The sequence below is a fragment of the Stegodyphus dumicola genome, chromosome 5 (genome assembly GCF_044657685.1).
Source record: "Stegodyphus dumicola isolate Sdum_Otavi_A_Nest chromosome 5, ASM4465768v1".
In the NCBI taxonomy this organism is placed as follows: Eukaryota; Metazoa; Arthropoda; class Arachnida; order Araneae; family Eresidae; genus Stegodyphus; species Stegodyphus dumicola.
In genome coordinates, this window is record NC_140772.1 from 101729281 (window position 1) to 101753511 (window position 24231).

The 24231-nt window shown below is 33.1% G+C and overlaps 1 protein-coding gene across 1 annotated transcript in view; it reads left to right on the top strand.

Moving 5' to 3' along the window:
• The window catches only part of Ero1L (endoplasmic reticulum oxidoreductin-1-like protein), a 99599-nt gene that overhangs the window by 65868 nt on the left and 9500 nt on the right, over nt 1–24231 (top strand). Inside the window, exons 12-13 of the mRNA XM_035357313.2 lie at nt 3649–3735; nt 20112–20239. Of these exons, the coding sequence (XP_035213204.1) occupies nt 3649–3735; nt 20112–20239 (215 nt within the window). The remainder of the gene's footprint in view (nt 1–3648; nt 3736–20111; nt 20240–24231) is intronic.

Below are 24231 nucleotides of genomic sequence, written 5' to 3' on the forward strand. Positions count from 1 at the left end.
GTTCAGCAGTCTCTCTGCGAATGAACACATAGTGGTCCGGATCTCCTGCCATCTCGCATGAGCAATGGTTGTTTTCGTGTCGTCTGAAGCGATGCAAGTAAGTCATGATGAGACCATGCCCTGTTAGAAACTGAGTGAAGTGAGGCGAGCCACTTTTTACACTCATATTCATAAATTAAGGATGATGCAAAATCAGGCAAAAAAAGAGTTAGAAGCAAAACAAATGTGACTTATTTGTAAAGTTTATTTATTAAACAAAAGGTAAAGAGCAAAAAAGGATGCTATATGTTTGATATTATTAAAAAAATTAGCGATTTTTTTCTCCCTGGAGCAAATTGCAAAAAAAACCTATTTACAAAAAACCAATATTACATGGTTGGTATGATTGTTAATACATTGTATGTCTCCCAGACGATGCAATACAGTCCACAGACGTACAATGCCTAGGCATGCTGAGTGTCACATTATCGATCTGATCTTGGGGGATATTACACCACTCAAAAAGCAATGCTCTCCGAAGTTCCGGTAGACATGTAGGAGGAGGTTGACGGGCTGCAACTCATCGGCCAAGCATGTCCCACACGTTCTCTACTGGATTCAAGTCCGGTGAGAATGCTGGCCAGTCCATATGGGTGATATCCTCCGATTGAAGGCATTCACTTACGATGTTTGCACAGTGAGAATGGGCATTGTCATCCATAAATGCAAATTGTGCGCCCATGGCGCCCCGAAACAAATGTACATGTTGTTCCAGAATGACGTCCCAATAGATATGTCTTGCCATGGTTCCAATTTAAACATGCAGGTCAGTTCTGGAACCCATAATAATTCCACCCCAAATGAGCAGTCGTGCACCACCTTAACGGTGTCGTTCAATGATGTTTTCTTGGTGGTAATGGTTACCTGGAGCTCTCCATATGAAAGTCCGGCGAGAATCAGACTGCAAGCTAAACCTGGACTCGTCGGAAAACATCACACAAGCGCACTGTTGCAGTGTCCACAATGTATGCTCTCTACTCCAGGCTAACCCCAAGCGACAGTGAGTTGCAGTAAGTGAAACACATCTTACAGGTGTACGAGCATATAGACCAATCTGCCCTAAGCGTCTGTACACGGTCTGCCTTGAAATTGTCGTACCAGTGGCTGAAGAGAGCTGATTAGACAGGTCTGAGGCTGTGCTCCGCCTGTTTTTCTTTTAGCAGTAACTGCCAAATACCGGTCCTCATTCGGCATTGTAACTCTGGGGCGACCTGTGCTGTAACGTCTACTCACATTACTATCATCTTGGAATCGTTGCCAAAGCCTGGAAATGACACTCTGGGCAATTCCGAATTCGTCTGACTTACTTCCAGTTGGGTCCGCCCACATTCCAGACGGCCGATAATTCTACCACGTAAAAAATCATCCAAATGCATCCTTTGTGTCATAACTATTCGGTTATTGCACTGAAATGGTTATAAAGTGCCTGCAAGCAATTTTACTTCTTTGCCTGTATTCCTTATATATCACTCTAGTCATTGTGATGTACCATCGGTGTCATCTGGTTACTTCCTGAAATTTGCATATGATTCTTGAAGATGTGTGTAGTGATTGTACAGGTGATATATTTATTTTAGAGTTAGATTCCCACGTGACTCCGAATTATCCTTAATTTATGGACATGAGTGTAGAAGCCGGCAGACTTTTGGGAAAAATCTGTAAACTCTTCTGCCGGTAGTCTATCTCCCACAGATTCAGTAATTCTCAATGCCAACACTTCAATTATTCTCTCTCGAGCTCAGCTTTTAAGAATGAACCCGGGAGAGGCACATCAAGTGTGCGAATGTGAGGGTCAGTTGCTGCACTTTTGGCTGTTGCATCTGCAATTTCATTACCCAGTATTCCGGTGTGAGCAGGTACCCACTTGAGTTCAGGCTTTTAGTATTTTAGTGTCTTTTTTAAGAGTTTCTGTAGGGCCCTGATGAGTGGATTTTTACTGCATGTGATTTGGATTGTCTGAAGGCTGAGTCTGAATAAATACTGGAGTAGTAAAAATATATTTTTATATACATGTTAATATAATCCAAGTATGTATTTTAATGATACATATTTTATACATTCATTCTTTCAAAATTGATTCATAATCTTATGCAAATAAACCAGATTGCTATGTTAGCCAAATTGTCAATAATTATTGCTATAGATATGCTGATTTGCATAAGCAATTTGCTTACCCATAGCATTAATGAATAAAATAAATATACTAGGTTAAGTATTTGTTTTATTCAGCATAGCAGTAATTGAAAAAAAAAAAAAAATACCGTAAAATGGCTAATATAAATTTTATGCCTGAGCTCTCAAATAACTTCCTATAATGTACAGTTAATGGTAAACATAATTATAATTTATGTTTTAAAGTATTCTTAATCCCTATTGTAATATAGTCCATTTAACATATTCCCGATGTATGGTTCAACATTTCCCATTCTTGGTTCAACATAATGCCAGTTCATGGTTCAACCTCTTACCAAATAAAGGTTCCACCGAAACACCAAATAATCGTTCAGTATTTCACCATCTTTTATTTGCAACTTTTCCAGTACTATAATTTGGTGAAATCTTGAACCAAATTTTTAACACTATCACAATATTATTTATTTCAAAGAAATTTTATTCCATTAAGATTGCCTAGTACTAATATAAACATTACCAATATCTAATAAGATTCATCTATCTCAAATCTCATCTGCTCTTACTCTAGTCCACTGTTACTCCCTAGGCCTTAAATTATTTAATTCTGCTGGAACTGTTGTCTGTATGGTCTATTACAGCTTGCCAGTTTTTGCCATCCTCTCTATTCAGTCTCTCTTCCCATGTGCTCATGATGATCTTTAGAATCATCATGAGCATCAGATATTCCTGTTTTCTTGAAATTCTTTGCTGTTACTGCTTCATCAATCAGAGACCGTGTACCTAAAACCAACAAGCTAATCAATTAGTAAGACAAAAACAATTACTATATCATTGAATCCATTTTGAAATTTAGGGAAACTTTTCTGTGAACGCCTTGAGGAAGAGAAAAGTTATCTGAATACTTAAAAAAAATTTCAAAACTTGTGCTGAAAAGATAAGGGGAAAATAATACATGAATAAACATCGTATTTTTTTACCTGGATAACATGTATACATGCTAAAACTTTTGCTTTCTTTTTAGACAATTTATTCTCCTTTCTTTATTAAAATTTTCTTTTTAAATATTAGTTATTTTATTCTGTAACAAAAATAATTATTTAAATTTTAAATTTTTACCTTTCAGAATATTTAATGTAACATTATTTCAGGGTTTTATAAAAATATCGGTATAGGTTAATTTAGGATTTAAATTGCCATTAAAATTATGCAAAATACTATGTTTGATAAATTAAAATTGAATTTTAAACAAAAGTTAAAATTAATGTGATCTAGTGTTATATAATCAAAATGCAGAAATGATAAAATGAGTTGTTCTGTCATATCATTTCTGCATAAACAGTTTGTTTGATATGAATGATCTTTCACTTAATTAAAAAAAAATTTTTTTTTTTGGTATATAATATTGCTCAGTTAGAATGTTTTTTATGCTTGCATAAAATGTAAATTTTGAAATGTTTATGTAACTGTCTTTATTAGGAAGAATTTCGACTGCATTTTCGTAATATTTCAAGGATAATGGATTGTGTTGGATGTGATAAATGTCGATTGTGGGGTAAAATTCAGGTATCAATGAATTATGTACTTCAAAATTTTCATTAATCTTCATAATGTGACATAAGATTCTTGAATTAAATCAGAATTTTTTTTTATCTTCTCAGATGTCAGTTTTTATGTATAATATTATATTCTTTGGTCTATATCTGCTGTGCCCTTAAATCTACTGAATTATTTTTCAACATAATATTTAATTCTAATTCAACTAATGCTTCCTTTGTAACCTGACACTTTGTTGAATAGTTTTATCAGTTTTAGCTCAAAATATTTATGAATGTCAGAAATGAGCTATGACTCTAATGATAAGATCTCTTTGCAATTAAAATCATGGAGAAATATGTATAACATGAATATATGTGTGCTTAAACAGTTGAGAAAGCAAACAAAATGCAAAAAAATATTGTGAGAATATATTTATTACAAATTCTCACTAAGTGCTCCTAATATAGATTAAAGTAGATAATGTCAATAAATAAAAAAGAAAAGAAAGAAAGAAAAACTAGTAGAAAAATCATTTAGAAGAAGAGAGAACAATAGAAATAAATATAGAGTATTTGTAATAGAATTGTATTTTATAGATAAAGCAATTGGTAATAAATTCAAATGAGCATATATGTGCTAAAATACTTAAAAACCTGAAGGTATTTGCGATTTATGCATAGTCACCAAATTTAAGCTAAAAATAAAATAGATATTATGAAAAATTTAATAAATTATTAAAATAATTATAAATGTGAAATTACAAATATATAAAAATGTCTGGGGATTTTTTCTGAAAGCATCACTGAGAACTTTTTGAAAATCCGAGTATTTAAATCCCAAAAATTATTTAAGAAAATATTAAGCATTATAATTTTAGAATGATAAAGTAAGTGCAGAGGAATATATGTGGCAGTAGAAGTGCTGATAAAAGTCAGACATTATAAGAATTTTATGTTGAATATTAGTTTGTGTTTTGTTTATATTTCAAAATACTTGAATTCCTTCTCATCTATTAACAAACATGCTTAAATATATCTAAGACAGACGTAAGCTTTTCTATGAATTTAAAAAGTATTTGAAAATGTAATTGTACTTTGGGTAAGAAAATAATATAGATTTTTTTAATGTAGAGATAGAAACAAGATCACAAAGTTACTTTTGTGTGACATTTACATTATGTTGAAAACCTAAAAGCCATATGTTTAGGAAGCTAAAATAAAATGTGGTACTTGTGTATTATCCCATCGGTCACTGGCAGAAATTTTGATAACAGTCGCCAGTCATTAGTGTAGAATTGTAAAGGACATACTCATCCATAATTGGCACTAAATTGTGCTACTTGGCTAGTCAATGGTTTAATATGTAAGTACCTAAAGTGTTCTAGGTTGATTTGTTAAAACTGTATTTAACACTGGCACGATAGGAGCTTTAGCAGATAACGTGTCTGTTTTGTCAGCTGGAAATGGAATGAATAGCTGAAACGTGGAACTTCTGTCTTTTACCAACATTAATTCCTCTGAGTTTGAGTCTTTGTCATTCAATTTCTTCACTTAGGCTTTTTAGAAAGTTTAAAAGAAGAGTGCTGAAGCACTGTCATTTGGATATTTAATTTGTAAGGTAGCGCTAACAAACTGATGAGTTCAGAATAAATTCAAGCTTTTCACTTTAGAGGTTACTTTTCCAAGTAGTGACCACAAAAAATGGTATTTGAGTGGAAACTTGATATTCTTTCAGGTATGAGTCTGTCACTAATGTTTGTAGACTATTGTGATGCTGCATTCAAAATGATTACTTCACCATTTTGAATTATAATAAATTGTTCTTGCTGTTTAATGGAGCATTTCAGATGTAAAGTCATATCTAGTAAGTTATGCTGTTGTGGGATATCTAGGCTTTGAGTCTTTATAAAAAAGATATGCTCTACAATAATGAAATAATTATAGAAATTGACAATTTTAAAATTTTCAGTTTAGTCAATTCTTTCAGAACTTTATTCTGAAAAATGCATAATTTTTTCCCCTGTTCATTTTCAGAGCAGCTGTCATAAAATCATACAGGTCTAATAAAAAAGCAAAGTACTTTTAACACGTAATTTTAATTTGTGTTTTCTGCCTACAAGACTTATATAGCCATGTAGGCTGCATTTGCATCCTGTAACGTATACTGCGTATGCTTTTCAAAATTTAGTTATTTTCATGAAAAGGACAGTACAACATTTGTTCACATCTAATTTTATCCTCCAGATTTTATACCACAATGACAATGTTAATATGGTTTTTGAGCTTATTTACATCATGTTGTGGATTTATATATTTATTTGGAACATCTGTGCCATTGATGTAAACTGCCACTTTACTTAAGGTGGTTTGTTGACAAATATCTAGTTCTTTTAACATGGGAAAATTTAGTGACATGGAATTACAGAAAAAAAAAAAAAAAAAAAATGCAGTGAAGTGCTGAAAAAAGGGTTTGCTGCTACAATGTCCCAAATTGGGTGGAATTTTTTTTAAAAAAAGACATACTGTATCATACTCAGAATAAATGTTTGCCAATAATGATTTTTGTGTTTAACATATTTTTGATTAGGATCAGTCTTGAAAAATGGAGGGAACCACTGATCTATTTGGCCTGACAGTAAATTTTGACTTAGAAGAGCATTCAATTTTTCAGTTTCCCCCCTTTGGAAATGAGTTAACATTTGCAAAATACAGTGATGTAATTCATTCACCAAAATGCTATTCTTAGAGCAGAAAATGTGTTTATCCTTTGAGTTAAATCAGTGATCTAACAAACCTAAATGTTTCATTTGTGTCGTTGCATCTTTCGCCAAGTATGAAATGTTTTTTCACGTCATTTTTTGTCTGTTATGGATCATCAGAGTTGAACAGGCTTTTCTAATCTATATATCCCCTAGGTCATTTAGCACATAATTGCATTTTGCAAAGGTTTCAACAAGCCATGTGTTGATTTTGAGAATGAGCACAAATCATTACTTCCAAGGTCTCTGAGCTAATAAGTTAGTGCATTCAAATAAAGTCTTTGGCTGTTGGCTTGATTTTTGGTGATGGTATTAACGCTTTAGTGGTTTCCTCTTTGAGTGATATAAATTCATAAACTGTTAGAAACTATCTTATTAACTAACCATATTTTTACTGCCTGAGGATTAACTTCAAAGAAAAGTAGTCCTTTTTTATTTATTATAAATTATGTATCTACTAAAAATATGCAATATTTTGTAACAGGTGATGCTGAATCTATTTAGTATGAATTACAATTTATTTTATTTAACATTTATTGCTCATGATTTTCACTTTCAATCATCTTAAAAGAGATGTATTTTTCATTTACTAGCTACTTTAAGCATCTTGAAACAGCTCAACATTATCAGCTTAATATGAACATAAATTAAAAGTCTTTTCAGTAACTGTGATTTTTTAAATTTATGAAAAAAGAAAAAAAAAAAAAAAAAGAGTGAGGAGATTTCTAATTTCAGTCCTTTAAATAGTTAACAAAGCAATGAAGTTTTGGCAAGTTGGTGACTTTGTAGAGACCTTAGGTATTTTTTTTTGGAAGCAGGCAGTATGAAAAATGAGCAACCGCCTTCGCCGGGAATCAAGCCATGGACCTCTGAAATACTGGCCCAGTGTGCTGAACCACTACACCACGAAGGCACACTAGGAAGGTAGAAGAAATACCTTATAACTTAATAAGCTTTTATTTACACAAATGATTAAATAGTTGGAGAAAACATGATTTTCTCTTTCAGGATATGAGTGTTCAGAAGTATGACCTTTTGGTTAGATTATGACAAAGCTCATGAGGGCTATCTGTGTAAGGAAAAGGGTGCTTTTGTGGAGGGCTTTTTGAGAAAAACTGGCATTCATGTTCTACATGGGGAAAACCATGAAAACTTCAATGCAATTAGCTTATCTGATGAGTCAAACTATCTGTGCTCAGTAATCTTACTGCTGTGAAAACTAGGGGAATATAAAAAGGGGGTAATGGAGTTCGCTCTGAAATACAATCCTAAGTTGTTTTCATTCTTTTTTCTCTGCATATTCTTATTATTCTATATATAATTATATTATTAGTTGTAAATTTATAATTAAAAATTTATTAATAAGATGCCCAGGTTACATAGAGAAGGGTAAAAGAAAGAAAGAAAAAGATGGATGTGAACTATAATCCTGTATAAACAGCAAATGAAAATTAGCTGAATTAGGGGTTAAAAAATTACACAAAACTGTAATAGATTTGTGCCAAGTGCAATGTGTTTGCTTCTCTTGTATCATGCAAAGAAAATGAAGATTAAGAATTATAGAAAGGCAACTTTTTTTTTTAGTTTGTAGGTCAGTTCTTAGTTCATACAAAAAAAATATCTTCCTCTCCAATTACATACTTTATACATAACAATAAAAAGAGCATTAGTTATCTGTCTTACTTTCTCTGGAGGGGGGATAGGGTGATCAAAGTAACTTTTTCATCTAGTGAAAACATTTTTACTTTTGTCTAAATGCCCTAAAAGTGCATTTATGCTTAGTACCCTGCAGCTGAAAGGAGAGGAAGTTAAGGAAAATGTATAATTTGTATAGGGATGCATGGTTTTGCTTCCTGAATGAGTTTGTATGGATTTGATACTAAATATTTGCATTTTCTAATTTGTCAGCTTTTGTTTTTAAATTCGTGAGAAATCAGTTAATTCTATCATTGTAAATAAAAAAGAAAATCTAATATCCCATTTTTTTTTTTTTTTTTTTTTTTTTTTTTTATAATTCGGAACCATTGAATTGGCAATGATTAGAATTAAATGCAGTCTCATATCTTTGTTTCCCTATTTCAAGATATAATGAAAATATCTTCCAATACAGTCAAAAGTCTTTAATCCGAAAGTCCATAATCCGGAATGATCTATGATACGGACTTCAAAGCTACAAACTTTTTGCGCATGTGTCAACGCATAATGCCTTAATGCATGCACATAATAAGTTTACGCATGCATGTTTAATGTATAACGGATGGTATAAGCTAAGCTAAAATTATCTGATTATCTATTTCAGTTAATGTTGCAGATTGCGTTGTTCTTTAATCTTTTAATTGGATCTGGCTTATTATATTTTGCAGACCGTTAGAGCAATTTTATAAAAGTAAGCTTGAACTTTCAATTATGTCAAAAAGAATTTCCGATTCTGGAGCTACCAAATGATCTACAAAGCAAAAGCATGTTTCGATGTCCATCAAACAAAAAGTAAAATTGCTGCAAAAAATGGATAAAGGCATATCTTTTGATTCTCTAATCATTCCGAAATATGTTGTTTATGGGGGGGGAGGACGCGGCGCGCAATGACCTGGAAGTTGATCTGTCAGCACTATCCTTATCTTCACGGCAGATGTTTTTATTTTATTCAGCTTATAATTCCTTACTAAATGTAGTATTTCATCTCGATGTACTCCGTCTTTGATATGATTTAAATCAAATTCCTCATCATTATAAATATCCTGAATACACATAAAATAGTTTTCTGGTTGCAATTTTCTAATTTCGACTATACGTAATGTATGCTTTACGCATGCGCGAGTTGAAAGAAATGCTTAATGAAGTAAACAAATAAATATAAAGCTTTTTTTTTTTTTTTTTTGTAAATTTTGATACCCTTTAGATAATAATTGCTCTATATTTCATAAATTACGGTTTCATATTTTTAATTGTATTATTTCTGCATGACCATTCTTACCAGATTTAAACTGATGATCTATAATCCGGAATCGCCGAAGTCCTGATGAGTCCGGATTAAAGACTTTTGAGTGTATAATAATGTGATATGCACTTTTAAGATCTGTTTGGTGTGAAAACAGGCCATAGAATTCTGGGAATCAAATAACAGTTCCCCTCACCTCAAAGCAACTTGGAACTGGAAAGCTGTTCTCAGATATTTCTAGCTATCAGAGACATCAAGATGTCTCCATGATACTTGTGATGCAGTGAAATTTGAGTAATTTTATCATGAAAATAGGATGTTATCAAATTATTCCTATATTTATTGAATAATCTCAGTAGATATTGGTTCATCTCTTCACTTAAAGCGCCCACCAGCTGCCGAGCGGTAAAGTCGCTGAGCAGTGATAGTTCAGTTCAAGGTTCGAATCCCGTGAACGGGCTAGCTGCATAGGCGTTTTCGTGGTTTTCCCCATGTGTAATGTGTATACGAGCCAGTTTCCCTTAGAACGTCCTCCACGAAGGCATCCCTCCCCTTAGGCAGATAGCCCTAGTATGCTTTGTCATAACTAAGTAAATGAAACCAAAACTTCACTTGAAGCATGCTGAGATTAAAAACAAATGAGAATCATTCAAAATCTTTAGATATTATGAATAATTTGTAGTTGTCTGCAGTAAGTATATTTAAATGTATTTCACTGCCCCATTTTTATTTTTACTTTTTCAATTATCCTTAGAATATATTGATGAACTTGCAGCTCATTGAATATTTATATCATTTCATGCATAAAAATTTCACAATCTGTTTTTCCGAGTTACATTGCAAAAAGATTTATGAGACATTATATTACTGTATTTAATCTTTTCTTTTATTCAAAAATATCAGTCAAATTTTGCCAGTGTTACCAGCATTGTTACAAGAAATCCTGGTTGTATTTTAATAAGTTCATTGTACACTATGCATACATACATTTTCTTCCTAGAAAATTTTTCAAATGGGAACTGGCTTGGATTCATGTTACAAATGGGATAAAACCATGAAAACTCCTAAGCATCCATCCCCATTCGCCAGGGTTTGAACACTGGATCACTTGTTTTCAGCAATGTTACCTCTACGCCACGTATAGGTTTTTGAAAATGATTTTAATACATGTAAAAATTCAAAGCTTGTATGTGGTTTGGAGCATTGCCATTTTTAGTGTTGTTAATAGTGGTGCATAAATTGGTGTATATTGTTTACTAGTTGATAATCAGTCAGCTAAACTTCAAATTGCATTTTGATTTATAATATATTCACCTGCCAGATTTATCTTTTTATACAACACTTTTCATTATATATGCAAATTTCATCTTCATATCTTTAATTCTTGTGATATCAGACATGACATATGCTTATTATAGTTTTATAATTTTATTTTTAGGATAACAAAAATATTATCTTCAGTCTCTCATTCAATCATTTAGTTGAAGTAATTTTCAGAATAGAATAAACCCTTTCTAAAACAATCATTTTCATCCATATTTCCAAATGATTTTCTTTGGAGACAATTGTTTAAAAAAAAAAATTTCAGCACCTATGTTTTATTTCTTTTAAAAAATGCTGATCATTTTCAGAGTGATCTTACAGAGGTAATCATGTAAAAAGTTTGTTTTTAATATGATTATGCTACTTTTTATTTTACTGCTCCTTCCACTTTTCCTTTTTGTGGGACAAATTTTATAATATCTAATGCTGATTCGGTCAAAAATTCCTAAATAAGAGGAGAATAAAAATATGTGTAATGCTTGCTTTCTAGAAACAAAGTAGATTTGATTAGTAACAATTGGTATCCTTGAGTTTATAACCCTATCATAAAACTGAATTAGCATATTTAAATATTAAAGTTGATATTTACTAGGTCTTCTACAAAGACAGTGAATATCATTTCAGAAAGAGCAGAAAATATTAATTTATCACAGTGCTGCACTTAACGTACCAGAAGTGAATGGTAATGTTTTCTTTACTAAGATCACCTAGTGTATTTTCTTTTTACCTCGAATAATGCCCACCCTACAGAAGGTCTTTTTTTCACTCTCCAGTATTCCAGTTGGTAACATAGCTTAAGGTCTCACGTTATTTCCTTCTATTTTGGTGTTGCTATGATAACCCAGTCATTAGATACAACTTTTTTGGAGGCAAATTTCATGTTGGCCTCCAGTAATAATCTTGTCAAAGCTAGTAGTCTACAATTCTGATGTCAAAAATCCAGTGCAGTGGTCATTGCCATACTGCCATCTCTTGAGAAAAGGTAACATCTGCTTTTCTTATAGCAAGTCATTTATATAAATATTGAATTGTGTCAGATTCAGTTTAGATCCTTGGAGGATAGATGGTTTTTATTCAATGAAAAGTCTCCTATTCTCAATTAGAAATTTTAACTTTCCAATTTTAAAGGTGTAATTATTTTCATTAGGTCAGCTGATAGTAAGACTCACAGTAGCTTCAGAATAAATTCAGGGTGTCATGCACTGCCAAAACCTTCTCAATTTTGAGGAAGCACGCTGCAACTATTTCTTTTTTGATAAATTCCTTGGCTATTGTTTCAGCAACATTTAAAATTCTAGTGCATAATACTGCGACCATGTCTGAAACTAAACTGGAACTTAATAATTATAATGTCCTTTTTTGAGTGATAATTCATTCAAATGGCTTTACTAGATGGTTAGGAGGCTGGCTAGTGACTGGTCACATATTTAGAATTTCCCTCTGGCTTTTGTGCGGTAATAATTGTCAAGTGTTTTCACTGTTTCAGAAAATAAGAGTCCTGAGACATGTGTTCAGTATGTTGGTAATACACATTGTGCATTTCCTGAGTAGTTGCTGGATGACCTTATTTGAAATTAAGTTGCATCCTTGAGCATTTTTTAGATTGAATTTTTTAATAATACCAAAACATTCTTTTGGAAAAGTAAGCTGCAATGGGTTTCTGAGTCCTAAATGAAATGGAACTTGTTTCTTCCTCCGATTTGTTCTCATGCTTGAAGCTAACAGCTTCATTTGGATTATGAGTTTTTTTCTAGTTCATTACCCAAAGTGTAAAAGAGATGTCTGATTCTGAGTAGTCAGACCTGCCGTTGGTTTGCAGTTCTATAGGCTTGCAGTTCTATAGTGAATTTCAAAGGGATTTTGAGATTTTCCGAATTAAGTTTCAATGTTTTCAATAAGTCCTCAATATTCTGGGCAAAATTTCACTGATCAATATCGAAATTTCATGATTTCAGCAATTTGCTCTTGTTTAGTGTATGAATCTTAAGACAAATTTTCTCTTTAAACAGATCCAGAATGTCAGAAAGTGCATTTTTGGAGTCAGAAAGTGCATTTTTTGTCAAACAGTTTATTTGAATTTTTAATTGCATCCTGGATTTTTGTATTCAATAATAGTATAGCCTGCTCGATATCTGCACAGTTTCTGAGAAGAGGTGATATGAAATGATCGACATCAAATGGTTTAAAAAGAGAAGATGCTTAATATTTACATTCATTGGCAGTTTGGTGATAAATTTAATCAAACAGAATAAAAGATATGGTGACAATCAAAGAATTGATAAAAATTTTAGATTAACTTATTGCTTCTGTCTAGAAGGGGTCTAAAATAAAAAAGAAGGTGCAATAGGGAGTCTGGAGAAGTGAAAAAAGTTTAGCTTATTTGATTATGGCAAAGCACTAGAGGGCTATCTTCTTAAGAGAAGGGATGCCTTCATGAAGAGCCTTTCTAAGAGAAACTGGCTCATATACGTGTTACTTATGGGGGAAAAATCAACAAATTGATTTCAGTTGAGTAATAACAAATATATGTTCAAATTTTTCAATGAATAGTTACTATAGTAAAATAAATCAATGAGTATTCTAACATACGATTATGAAATAAATAATAAGCAAATTAAAATGAATAAAATGTACTCAAAATTATAATCATTAAACTGTTATTCTAAATTCCATAAAATGAATTCTAGTATCAATTGTCTAATACAATTCAGGAAATAAACTATTCTTAATTATATGAAATAATAATACTAAATAAACAGCTGCATAAAACAAATATTTAATCATCTATTATTAATGAATAGTAAACAAATATTTTTAGTGTTCCAAAGGATATATTAATTGAACTGGTCTTATTATCGTTCCATCAGCAATTTTAGTTCACAGGAATGAATGTTGGCATCTTAACCACTAAAAACTTGTCACTCTGCTACACTTCCATAGAAGTTTGCTCTTGTCTTCTATTAAAACATGATCGTTAAACTTTTGACCATCATAAGATTAATATTCTTTAATTGGTAAGCTGTCTGAAGATCCATTAAATATTCCTTTTCTCACCTAGTCCACAATAGTTTGACCACTAAATCTTCTTTTTGGTCAGAGGAGATTCAATCGAATTATCCTTAATAATGGAGTTAAATTTGATAGTGTAGAATCTTTCATCCAAAATTCAAGAAATTGACTGGTTTCAGTGGTAATGATTCCTTATGATCATTGAATACGTAGGTCAGTGGACAATAATTTAAAACAGCTTCTATTTGTGTTAAAAAGCATTGAAAGTTCTTCAGATGTTAATAAAGCTTTAGCAAGAATTTTCTTTAAACATTCTTTTACTGATTTTACTATCTTTCATTAGAAGTCTTCCCATCAAGTGCCTCATTCTATTACAAATTTCCCATCAATTCTTTCATCTGCCTGAAAATCTCAGAATTTGTCATTTAACAGAATTTTAGAGAAACTTCTGAATTCCCTTTTTTCTTTTTAAAAGTTTTTGCATTGTCTGAATAAATTGCCTGACAGTTGCCTCTCCTAGAAGCTTTGAGTGCCATTAAGAAAGAATCTAGAGCGATTTGGTACCATTATGTGTATAGCCCTAGTGGTAGTACAAGTAATTAGTACTATAGTACAGTCAAAAGTCGTTAATCCGGACTCGTCGGGACTTCGGCAATTCCGGATTATCGATTTTTTTTGCATTACAGATCATCAGTTTAAATCTGGTATGATGGCATGCAGAAATTATAAAATTAAAAATATGAAACCGTAATTTATGAAATAGAGAACAATTATGACCTAAAGGGTATCAAAATTTACAAAAAAAAAAAAAAAAAAAAAAAAAAAAAAGCTTAATATTTATTTGTTTACTTTATTAAACATTTCTTTCAATGTAAGTTGTTTAAGTTGCTTCGTTTTATGTGATAATACTTTCTCTTTAATTTTATAAACAGACATAATTTCCCCTTCAGTTACAAAGTTCCGCTGTTAAAGTCCTATAATTGCTGTGTCGAGAATACCGACTAATTTGTCAATCGAAATTTTTTCGTTTTCAATAACCTCTGTATCATTTTCTTCTTTATCGGAAGCGAATTATAATGACGAGGAATTTGATTTAAATCATATCAAAGACGGAGTACATCAAGATGAAATACTACATTTAGTAAGGAATTATAAGCGAAATAAAATAAAAACATCTGCCTTTAAGATAAGGATAGTGCTGACAGATTAATTTCCAATTCATTGCGCACCGCCGCGTTCCCCCCACCCCCGGGCCGCAGAGCAGCGTGAAATTGATAAACAGATTTTGAAATGGTTTGAGAAATGAAGTATATGCCTTTATCCAATTTTTGCAGCAATTCCACTTTTTGTTTAATGGACTTCTAAACATACTTTCGCTTTGTAGATCCTTTACATATTAGTAAATACATATCGGAAATTCTATTTGACATAATTGAAAGTTCAAGCTTACTTTTATAAAACTTTTACTTTTGCTCTAACAGTCTGCAAAAAATAATAAGCCGGATCCAATTTGAAGATTCAGGAACAACGCTATCTGCAACATTGACTGAATTAGATAATTTTAGCTTATACCGTCCGTTATACACTAAACGCGCGAGCGTAAACGTATTACGCACATGCGCACGCGCATATTCGCAGCCGTAAAAGTCTTACGCCCTTGTGGCAACGCAACGCATGCGCAGAAAGTTTGTAGCTTTGAGGTCCGGATTAGAGATCATTCCGGATTATGGGTGTCCGAATTAACGACTTTTGACTGTACTAAGATTTTTTACTCCTTTCAATGTTTTACGTAAATTGGATCAGCAAAATCGATGCCGCCCATGTAGAATGGTGCAGTGTGGTTGATTCTCTGTTCTGGCATTTGGGAGATGGTTTGATCAGCAAGTTTCACTGAATATTTTTTATAAATAATACATTATCACCTTAATAATCTGATGTCCTTTTCTTTCCAAATCCAAAAATGACCAAAAATTTCAAATTTCAGCCAAAGTCATTAATACCTCCCCCCTTCCATGCATTATTTTAACATATATTTTCTACTAACCATTTCACAAGCAAAGAGTCTGGGGAGAATTTTTTTATCAAAAAACAAACTAGAATGCTCTAATCTTCCTTTGGCCTCTAAAATTTTTTTAAAAGACTAAAAAAGGTGCTAAGATATAAATACTAAAATTAGCTTTAATTTTGAGATTATTTTGCCAAATTCATGATTTTAGAGCGGTAAAATTCCAGTAGCAGAAAACATTTAGAAGTTATCTGCTTTGAGAGAAAGTCATGTAAATAATGAGTGTTGAAATAAAAAGTTTCTCTCTCAGTGTCCCAAACGACACCCAATTCCTCTGAAGAGAAAGTAGATGTTCCTCATATATTTTTGTTGACATAACATTTTCCTGCCACAGCTTTCTCTTTTTCAGAGTATGTTTGCCATCTTTGCAAATGCTCATTCTTTTTCAAATGTTACTAGCTTCTTCAAAAATTTTTATAAATTCTTTGTTTGTAATGAAAGCACTTTCTACATCTCTTCAGAGCCAGCAGTTATATCATCAACATAGCATGATTGACTCGGTAATTTTGAAGTGATAGGAAATTTACTGAGATACCTTTTTAGATGGTGTTTTATTGTAGCACTGAGTAAGAAAGGGAAATTTTTAATTCCAAACAAAACTGGTAATTTATAGACATCTTGAAACATGAAATAGGAGAATGAGGCCAAAAAAACTATGTGATGTATCTGTCTTGCTTTTCTATTTGGATTTGAAGAAATGCCTGTTTTATGCGAAAGCTACAAGATATTCTCTAAATTTCAATAAAAGTTTGAATAAATCAGGATGCAAATTAGGTCTACAACTATCCAAGAGAAGATTTTCTGGTGTGCGACACAAAGTGTCAAACACTCTGCGAACCTTGCTCTACATTGTCATTATAAATAACTGCTCTATGGTCAAATAAAATATGGAATCTTTATTTTCTTTTTCTGGTATCCTCACAAGCAGGTTTAGCAATGTTTCGGATCAAATAGTTATCCATTATCTTTTTATATTCTGAAATTTTTAGCAAAGTTTTAAAAATCTTTTATAAGCAATTTCAGAGTTTTCTTCCAATAAATGTTTCACATCAGATTTTCATGGTAATTTAACTTTGTAATGACTATTTTGATGTTCGATACAGCTTTCAGATCCATGCTGTGTTTTGCAATATGATGGATCAGAAGTTCCCATTTTAAGTCTATTCCCTTAATTTTTCAGTTGCCAGAATTTTGAATTTCTTTAGAACATTTCAAATTTTCTTCTGTAATTACTTTCATTATGAGGAAATCAGAAGACGTGCTGTCACCTTTATCCAATAAGCACCATCTAAATAATGTTTTAATTGCAATGAGTTCCTTATTAATACATTTAGCCTTTCCTGTTAGAAATAAACAATAGTAATCAGCCAATGTTATCATTTTGATATCCTTTGCAAGAGTCTCATAATTTCAAATCTATCATATTTTTAATGGTATTTAACAAATCTGTATCTGGAAACAGCATATGTGCAGACGAAATATTTCCGCTTTCTAGCAACTCGACCTCCTTAAAGAAATTCAGGTCATCGTTGCTTTCCAGTCTAATTCTTATGATATTAAAAGCTTTCTCTATAAGAATTTTCCCACCAAAGGCATATATTGAAAGTACTTTTTGAAGGTTTGAGCTTTAATTTTTTTCAAAGCAGCTTCACTGACAAAACTACACTTTTAACCATTATCATACAACAGTCTAACTTTCTCTAAGTGTTCATAATTAGGAATGGATGCCAAAATTGTCTGAAGATTTATTCTGCCAGATTTATACTCACTTTTTTGGTTGACAGTGAGAAGTTACTGTCATCACTTTAGATCTTTCACTTTTACTAATAGCATTTTCGAACCCGAACTGCCCTTTTCTCCCCTTTTAGAAAATCAAAAGCATGTTATGTTTCATGTGCGATGGTAGCATCATCTTTCGATAATCAAAACTATTTACACTTGAGGGAGTGCAGCCTGCTTCACCCATAGGATGAATGAATTTGCTGCAGTTCATAGTTTTTCATGTAAGTGTGATGATAGGGTAAAATCCATAGAAGTTTAACACAAATAAATGATTAGAAGAAAGTTCGTCAACAATTTCTAGGAATGGAATTTATTACAGACATTAGCAATTTAAATAATACCTGTTATTATGATAACAGGTAGAGGTCATGGGGCTAGTGATTTTAATTCCTTTATAGCACACAAAAAGTTCTAATACACTACTATTTAAGCTATGCAAGTCATGAATTCCAAGTAGAGCTTTTAGAGTTCAAATGATTGTGGATGTCCACAGAGCACTTGCATTGTCACAATGGAATCTCTTCAGCTTTTATGGAACTCAGTATACCATTTTACAGTTTAGGATAAAAATTTAGAAGCTTATTTATTTAAGCTAAAGAATGAAAAAGTTTAATGTCAGAAAAAATTAAAACATTGTGAGAATTAAGTGCTTCTGCATTAAATGATTGAAATTTTTAGAAATATTGCAGTATTTTTTAAAAGGAAAATTAGTTTTAACAAAAAATAAATTAGAGATTCTAATACAGTTTTAGTCAGCGAACACTGGTACATAGGCCTTATACAATTATTGACATGATTTCAATATACACTGTTCGACATTGAAATGCAACACCGAGAAGAAGTGGTCAGAAATTTATGCAAATTTTAGAGTAGACGCACGTCACTGATTTATGCAAATGATGTGAAATGCACAGCTCTCTGACGCACGGGAAGTAAGATATAAGGGAAGGAACGTGCAGAATGGGCAATATTCATGTCGGTATTTCTGCCGGACGAATTATCGAAGAAAGTTGGTATTTGTCCCGGAGGATATGTGTAATAGGAGAGAATGCCAAGCCACCATCAACGAAGGCACTTCCAGCAGATAGACGATTTTACGAGGGCTATGGTGATCGGACTGAGAAAGGCAGGTTGGTCCTTACGTCAAATCGCAGCAGCCCACATGGATGCGAGCACGGTGCATCAGCTATGGCGAACATGGTTAGGACAACGAAATGTGAGAAGAAGGAGGGGTTGCAGGTGCAGCCAGAGTGACGTCAGCATGCGTGGATCGACGCATCCGCCGACAAGCTGTGGCGGTCCTGCAAGTCACTTGTACCGTGATTCTGCAGCATGTGCAAGATATCCTGGATGTTCCTGTGTTGACCAGAACCATTTCCCGTCGATTGGTTGAACATGGCCTGCATTCACGGCATCCATTAAGAAGATTGCCATTGACTCCACAGCATAGACGCCAACATTTAGAATGATGCCGGACTGGAGCGATGTGGATGATAGGATGGCGAGACGTCGTGTTCTCAGATGAGTCACGCTTCTGTTTATCCAGTGACAGTCGCCACATAGGTGTGTGGCGTCAACATGGAGACAGATCTAATCCGGCAGTAACTGTGAGATGCTCCATTGCGCGATAATCGTTTGGGCCGCTATTGCCTACGATTCCAGGTCACCTCTAGTTTGTATTCAGGGCACTATGACAGTCCAACGATACTTAGATAATGTACTGCGGCCGGTGGCAATCCTCTTCCTTCAAGAGCTGAATAATGCAATTTTTCAGCAAGATAACGCCCGACCACACAATGCTTGCATCTGCCAATATGCTCTGCAAGGTATACAGATGCTTCCCTGGCCACCATACTCTCCTGACCTGTCACCAATCGAACATGTGTGGGATGTGATTGGACGTCGTTTGCAGACTCTGCCCCTGCCTCGTTCAGAAGACGAACTGTGGCAAATGGCTGAAAGGGAATGGAGAGCCATACTTCAGGACACCATCCGAACTCTTATTAACTCTATGCCTAGATGTGTTTCTTCGTGCATCGCTGTCCGCGGTTGTCCTACATCCTACTGAGCCGATGCCATTCTCGCTGTGTATTCTGTCATTTTGAAATAAAGATTACTTATTGCGGCTTGCTGTCTCTTTTTTCCAAATTTCATCACTTTCTGACCACTCCTTTGTGTTGCATTTTCAATGTCGAGCAGTGTAATTATAATGAAAGGTGTGATACATTGGGAAAACAAGTAATATGTGAAGCAAAGATATGAAGCAATACCAGTTGATGGTTTGTCACCATTTAGCCAAAGTTTCAGTTTGGAAATAAAGTGCATCACAAATTGAAGCATTCATATAGTAAATAACAGCAGTTTCTTTTCCAGTTAGATTTCAGTAGTTTACACAGAAGTTACCATGCATCCTTTATATAAATATAATTATGTATATTCTTCTATTAATATTCCTGTATGGTAATGACAATGCCATAAATTTGTTAAAATTAAAATTTACATTTTTTAATAACATAATGTTTTTTTAGGTCCAAGGACTGGGCACTGCTTTTAAGATTTTGTTCGCGGAGGATTTGTCACAATATTCAAATGGAAGCAGAAAACATTTCCGGTTATCACGAACTGAAATTGTATCATTATTTAATGCATTTGGAAGGTAAGTTTCAGTGATAAGTAATATTTTATGTGTATAGATACATACATATATACACACATGCATACCTACAAATATAATAAATACCCACACACATACACAAATACATATAACTGTTTATATATGTGTGATGATTTTGTGGATAGGCACAGGAATCATGAAGCTTGGCATCAGAGTCCGGGCATTGTTTTGCTGAGTGGCATACAGCAGAATAATGACACGGAACGATTTTGCTTTTAATTGCACATCTTCATTTAATTCAAATGGCAGATAATTTTTCTTTTAGATGAAATTCTCCGAATTACATATCAAATAGTGTTTTAAAACTAAATAAGATGAAATCTTTTGACATTGTAACTATTTTAACAAAGGGAAGAAAGATAGACAGAGCAATACAGTCTTGTAGCAGCGATAGTAGGGAGCAGTCTGACTAAAAAATTATGTGTACTTGCTATTTATACTAACGGTTACATGTTCTCAAAAGTACTGGTCTAGGGGGGATATCCTGAAATTGCAGAAAGTTAACCCATTAACCGCCAAAACTGCAAGGAATGTTTCTTTTCTCATGAAAATAATAACAAATATTAAATTAAGCATTTATAACATAAATTTACATTGAAAATAAAAAAAAATGCTCCTACCTGTGGAAAACGCGAGTGTAGCGTTCGCGCAACGTCAGCGGAATAAGACTATGGATATTTAGTGAGTGGTATTGTACTCGTGTGATGTTTCTTTTGAGTGGAGTGCAGGATTACTTTTTAGCTGTATAGCGTTTTATAAATCTACAAATCACTTTACTTGTAATTAATTTAATATTAAAATATACATTGTATTTCTTTTACAAATACAGATTATTTCAATTGAAAGATTCAAGCATAAAAAGCTTCATGATGTAAAGCTACATTACATACTTTGCATCTATAAACAGTCTGGCTATGGTACTCTTTACAATAAAGTTTTTTGTTATCAACGGACTTTACGATAAAATGTCTACCATCTCCACGCAATGGTTTTTGAATGCTGAATTAACTAGGTCTTCCTGTTGCTGATATATTTCTGGCTAATTCTACACTCTCGATAGGAGTTTGCAAAAGGAATAATGCATTCTCGTGTCTGAAATCTAAAAGAGACTTTATGTTCCCAGTAGTAAAAAGTAGTGATATTTAGTAAGTTTAGATACGGTCTCACTTCATATAATTTATCAGTATTGTCAATTTGACTATTGTCAAATGCAAATTCGGCTTCATATTCCTGTACTGCAAACATTATATCGATTCTCGTACAACAGGAACAGAAATATCCTTATCAAAAAAGACCAATACATTTTTTCTTGAGGTAAAGAATAATATCCTGTAAGCAATAATATTCCAATAAATCTTCTCATATAGGCTACAAATGCAATAAATTCTGGGCTTTTTTTTTCTGCTGAGCGTATATATTTGTCTGTTCAATGAGAAGAGAGTAAATGTCTAAACCAAAACAAAAATCGAAAATATGTGCACTAATTTTTAACTTGTGTTTCGTCTTTTTTAATTTCTCTTCTATCTCTTTCTTCATGTTCTTCCTAAGACATAACTAACAGTTCCTTTTTTATCCACTTCAAGATTTCAATCTTCTGCTTTTTAAACTTTTTAGTATGACTATAACTGCTTTTAGAAGGCTGAAACTTACTTCTTACGTGAATTTCAACTTCCCCAGCAGTATCATTTGGTAAAATATCATTATCAATATTTAAAAGATTGTCATTCCTTTCTTCTTCATCACTAGTTTCTGCAATTTCTGGGGAAACAACAACAATGTAAGTTTCATTCTGGTCATAATTAATATTATCATCATCTGTTTCTTCATCAAAAAAATCTTTGAAGGGCTTCTTCTAATGTAAGATACCTCATTCTAGGCATTTTTAAACAACCAGAACATGAACCAGAACATCGAAAGGAATGAGTGAAAAATATGATTGACTACACGTTTCCTGCTGACGTTGCGTCAGCGCAACACCTGTTTTCTCTTGCTTCCCAACACAAATATAAACATCTAACTGATGTAATGCTCTGATAAACGGTGACCTTGACTAAAAGTAGATCACTCGTAAAGACGGCGATTCTTTCGTTAAATATTTTCAGCAGAAATACCCGGTCGAAAATTTTGCTTAAAATATGAGATTAATTATTATAAACAAAATAATTGTTGAAGGCAAATATATTTTTATAGAAATAATCTTCATAATATTCCCTGCATAAAATCATCTGCTGGTATAAAATATCTTAGGTAGTTATCTTTATATACGCATTTATTTTGACCGTTGCAACACCAGCGGCTAATAGGTTAAGTAGAGTTTGCCTGTTTGCATAGAGCAAAGCCATCATATTTTTTTATATTTTACATATGTATGTAGTATTTTAATTATGTAGAAGGAATTTTAACTTCTGACTGTAGACATGGCCAAGGGTGGATATTTTGATGCGCTGTAGCTTGTAGTTTGCGTTATTGAATATATGGATGTGTAAACCAAAACTAAATTGTTGACAAATCACCAGTCTTTATTTTTAGGAACATCAGAATCATTTCTTTAGAGACAATATATTTTTCGATCATAAGAAATTACAAAAATTTTTATATACAAGTTACATCATCTTAGAATAAGAACAAAGAAGGACATAGCAGCATAGAGACATTTGCATGGCAGAAGCTAGGAAAAGGAATGATGTAGTTGCTAGTGAGTAGTGTTTGGGGACAGTGGGCATGTGCTATTGTTTCTTGTATCCTTCCTAAAGAAAGGATGCAAGGAGTAATACACATAGTGTAAAAACTCATGTCAGATAAAAAAATAAAAATGTATTGTCTTTGATTGAGAATCTGGTATTAAATCCAGATGTTCAAGAAAAATGTGGTTTTGGAGATTTCCTCTCCTGGGCTGATGGGGAACGTATACAACAAATTTTGAACGGAAAAACTGGGAAGAAGGAAAGGCAAGATAGGAAAGGAGACAGACTTGGAAAAGTCTAATTCAGGTTATTCAGGTTAATTAGGTTTCAAAGTCTTGATTAGCTTTTAAAATATCAAAATCGGAAAAAGAAATTTAATGCAGAATTTAGAAAACTAAAATAAATTAATTTTGCACAGAAACAGGGATTCATCTATTTCTAGCAGTTAATTTAAATTCACTAGTTGGGTTAAAAGGTCTGAGTGTGGTTGAATGAACAATTTCTGATTTCTTTTTAGTTAGAGGATTAGGCTTATCTGGCCAATTAAATTGTAACACTATGAAGGAAAGCAAATACAAAAAAGATATCTATTGTATGTAAACAATATGGGAGGAAGACAAATGATTGAATTTGTAAGCAATTTTAGAGTTTACAGGGGTGTAAAATCAGTAGAAACAGCTACCACTCCTGGCAGCAAAAATGGCCCTTATCCAGTTTGGCATAAAGTCGAACTGGGCTTCAATGACAGAAACGGGCTACTCGTTCCATGCTGCTTCAAGTTTATGCCACACTTCATCAACCATTTTAGCTGGAGAAGGATGGCGGGCCAGTCTTTCAGCAGCCCATGACCAGATGTTTTCAGTGGGTGACAGATCTGGAGACCTTGCAGGCCATGGCAGAAATTGAATACCCAGTGTATCAGTGAAGGTCAGAACATGACATGCAACATGTGGTCTTGCATTACCTTGTTGGAAGATGGCATTTGGCAGGCCTTGAAGGTAGGGCACAACCACTGGACATAAGATGTCAAACATGTAGTGATCTGCTTTCAAATTATTGTGCATCTGAACTAGAGATGTTAATGTTGTGTATCCAGTGGCTGCCCAAACCATCACACCAGGTGCAGGGTCTGTATGCCAATATCGAATGAAAGCAGATCATGTGCAGTCTCCTAGGAGCCTCCAGACACATATATTGGTATCAGAATACTACACTCAAAACCGGGACTTGTCTGATAAGATATTTTGCCACTCCTATACCCAGCTTTGTTGTTTGATTCACCAGAGTCGC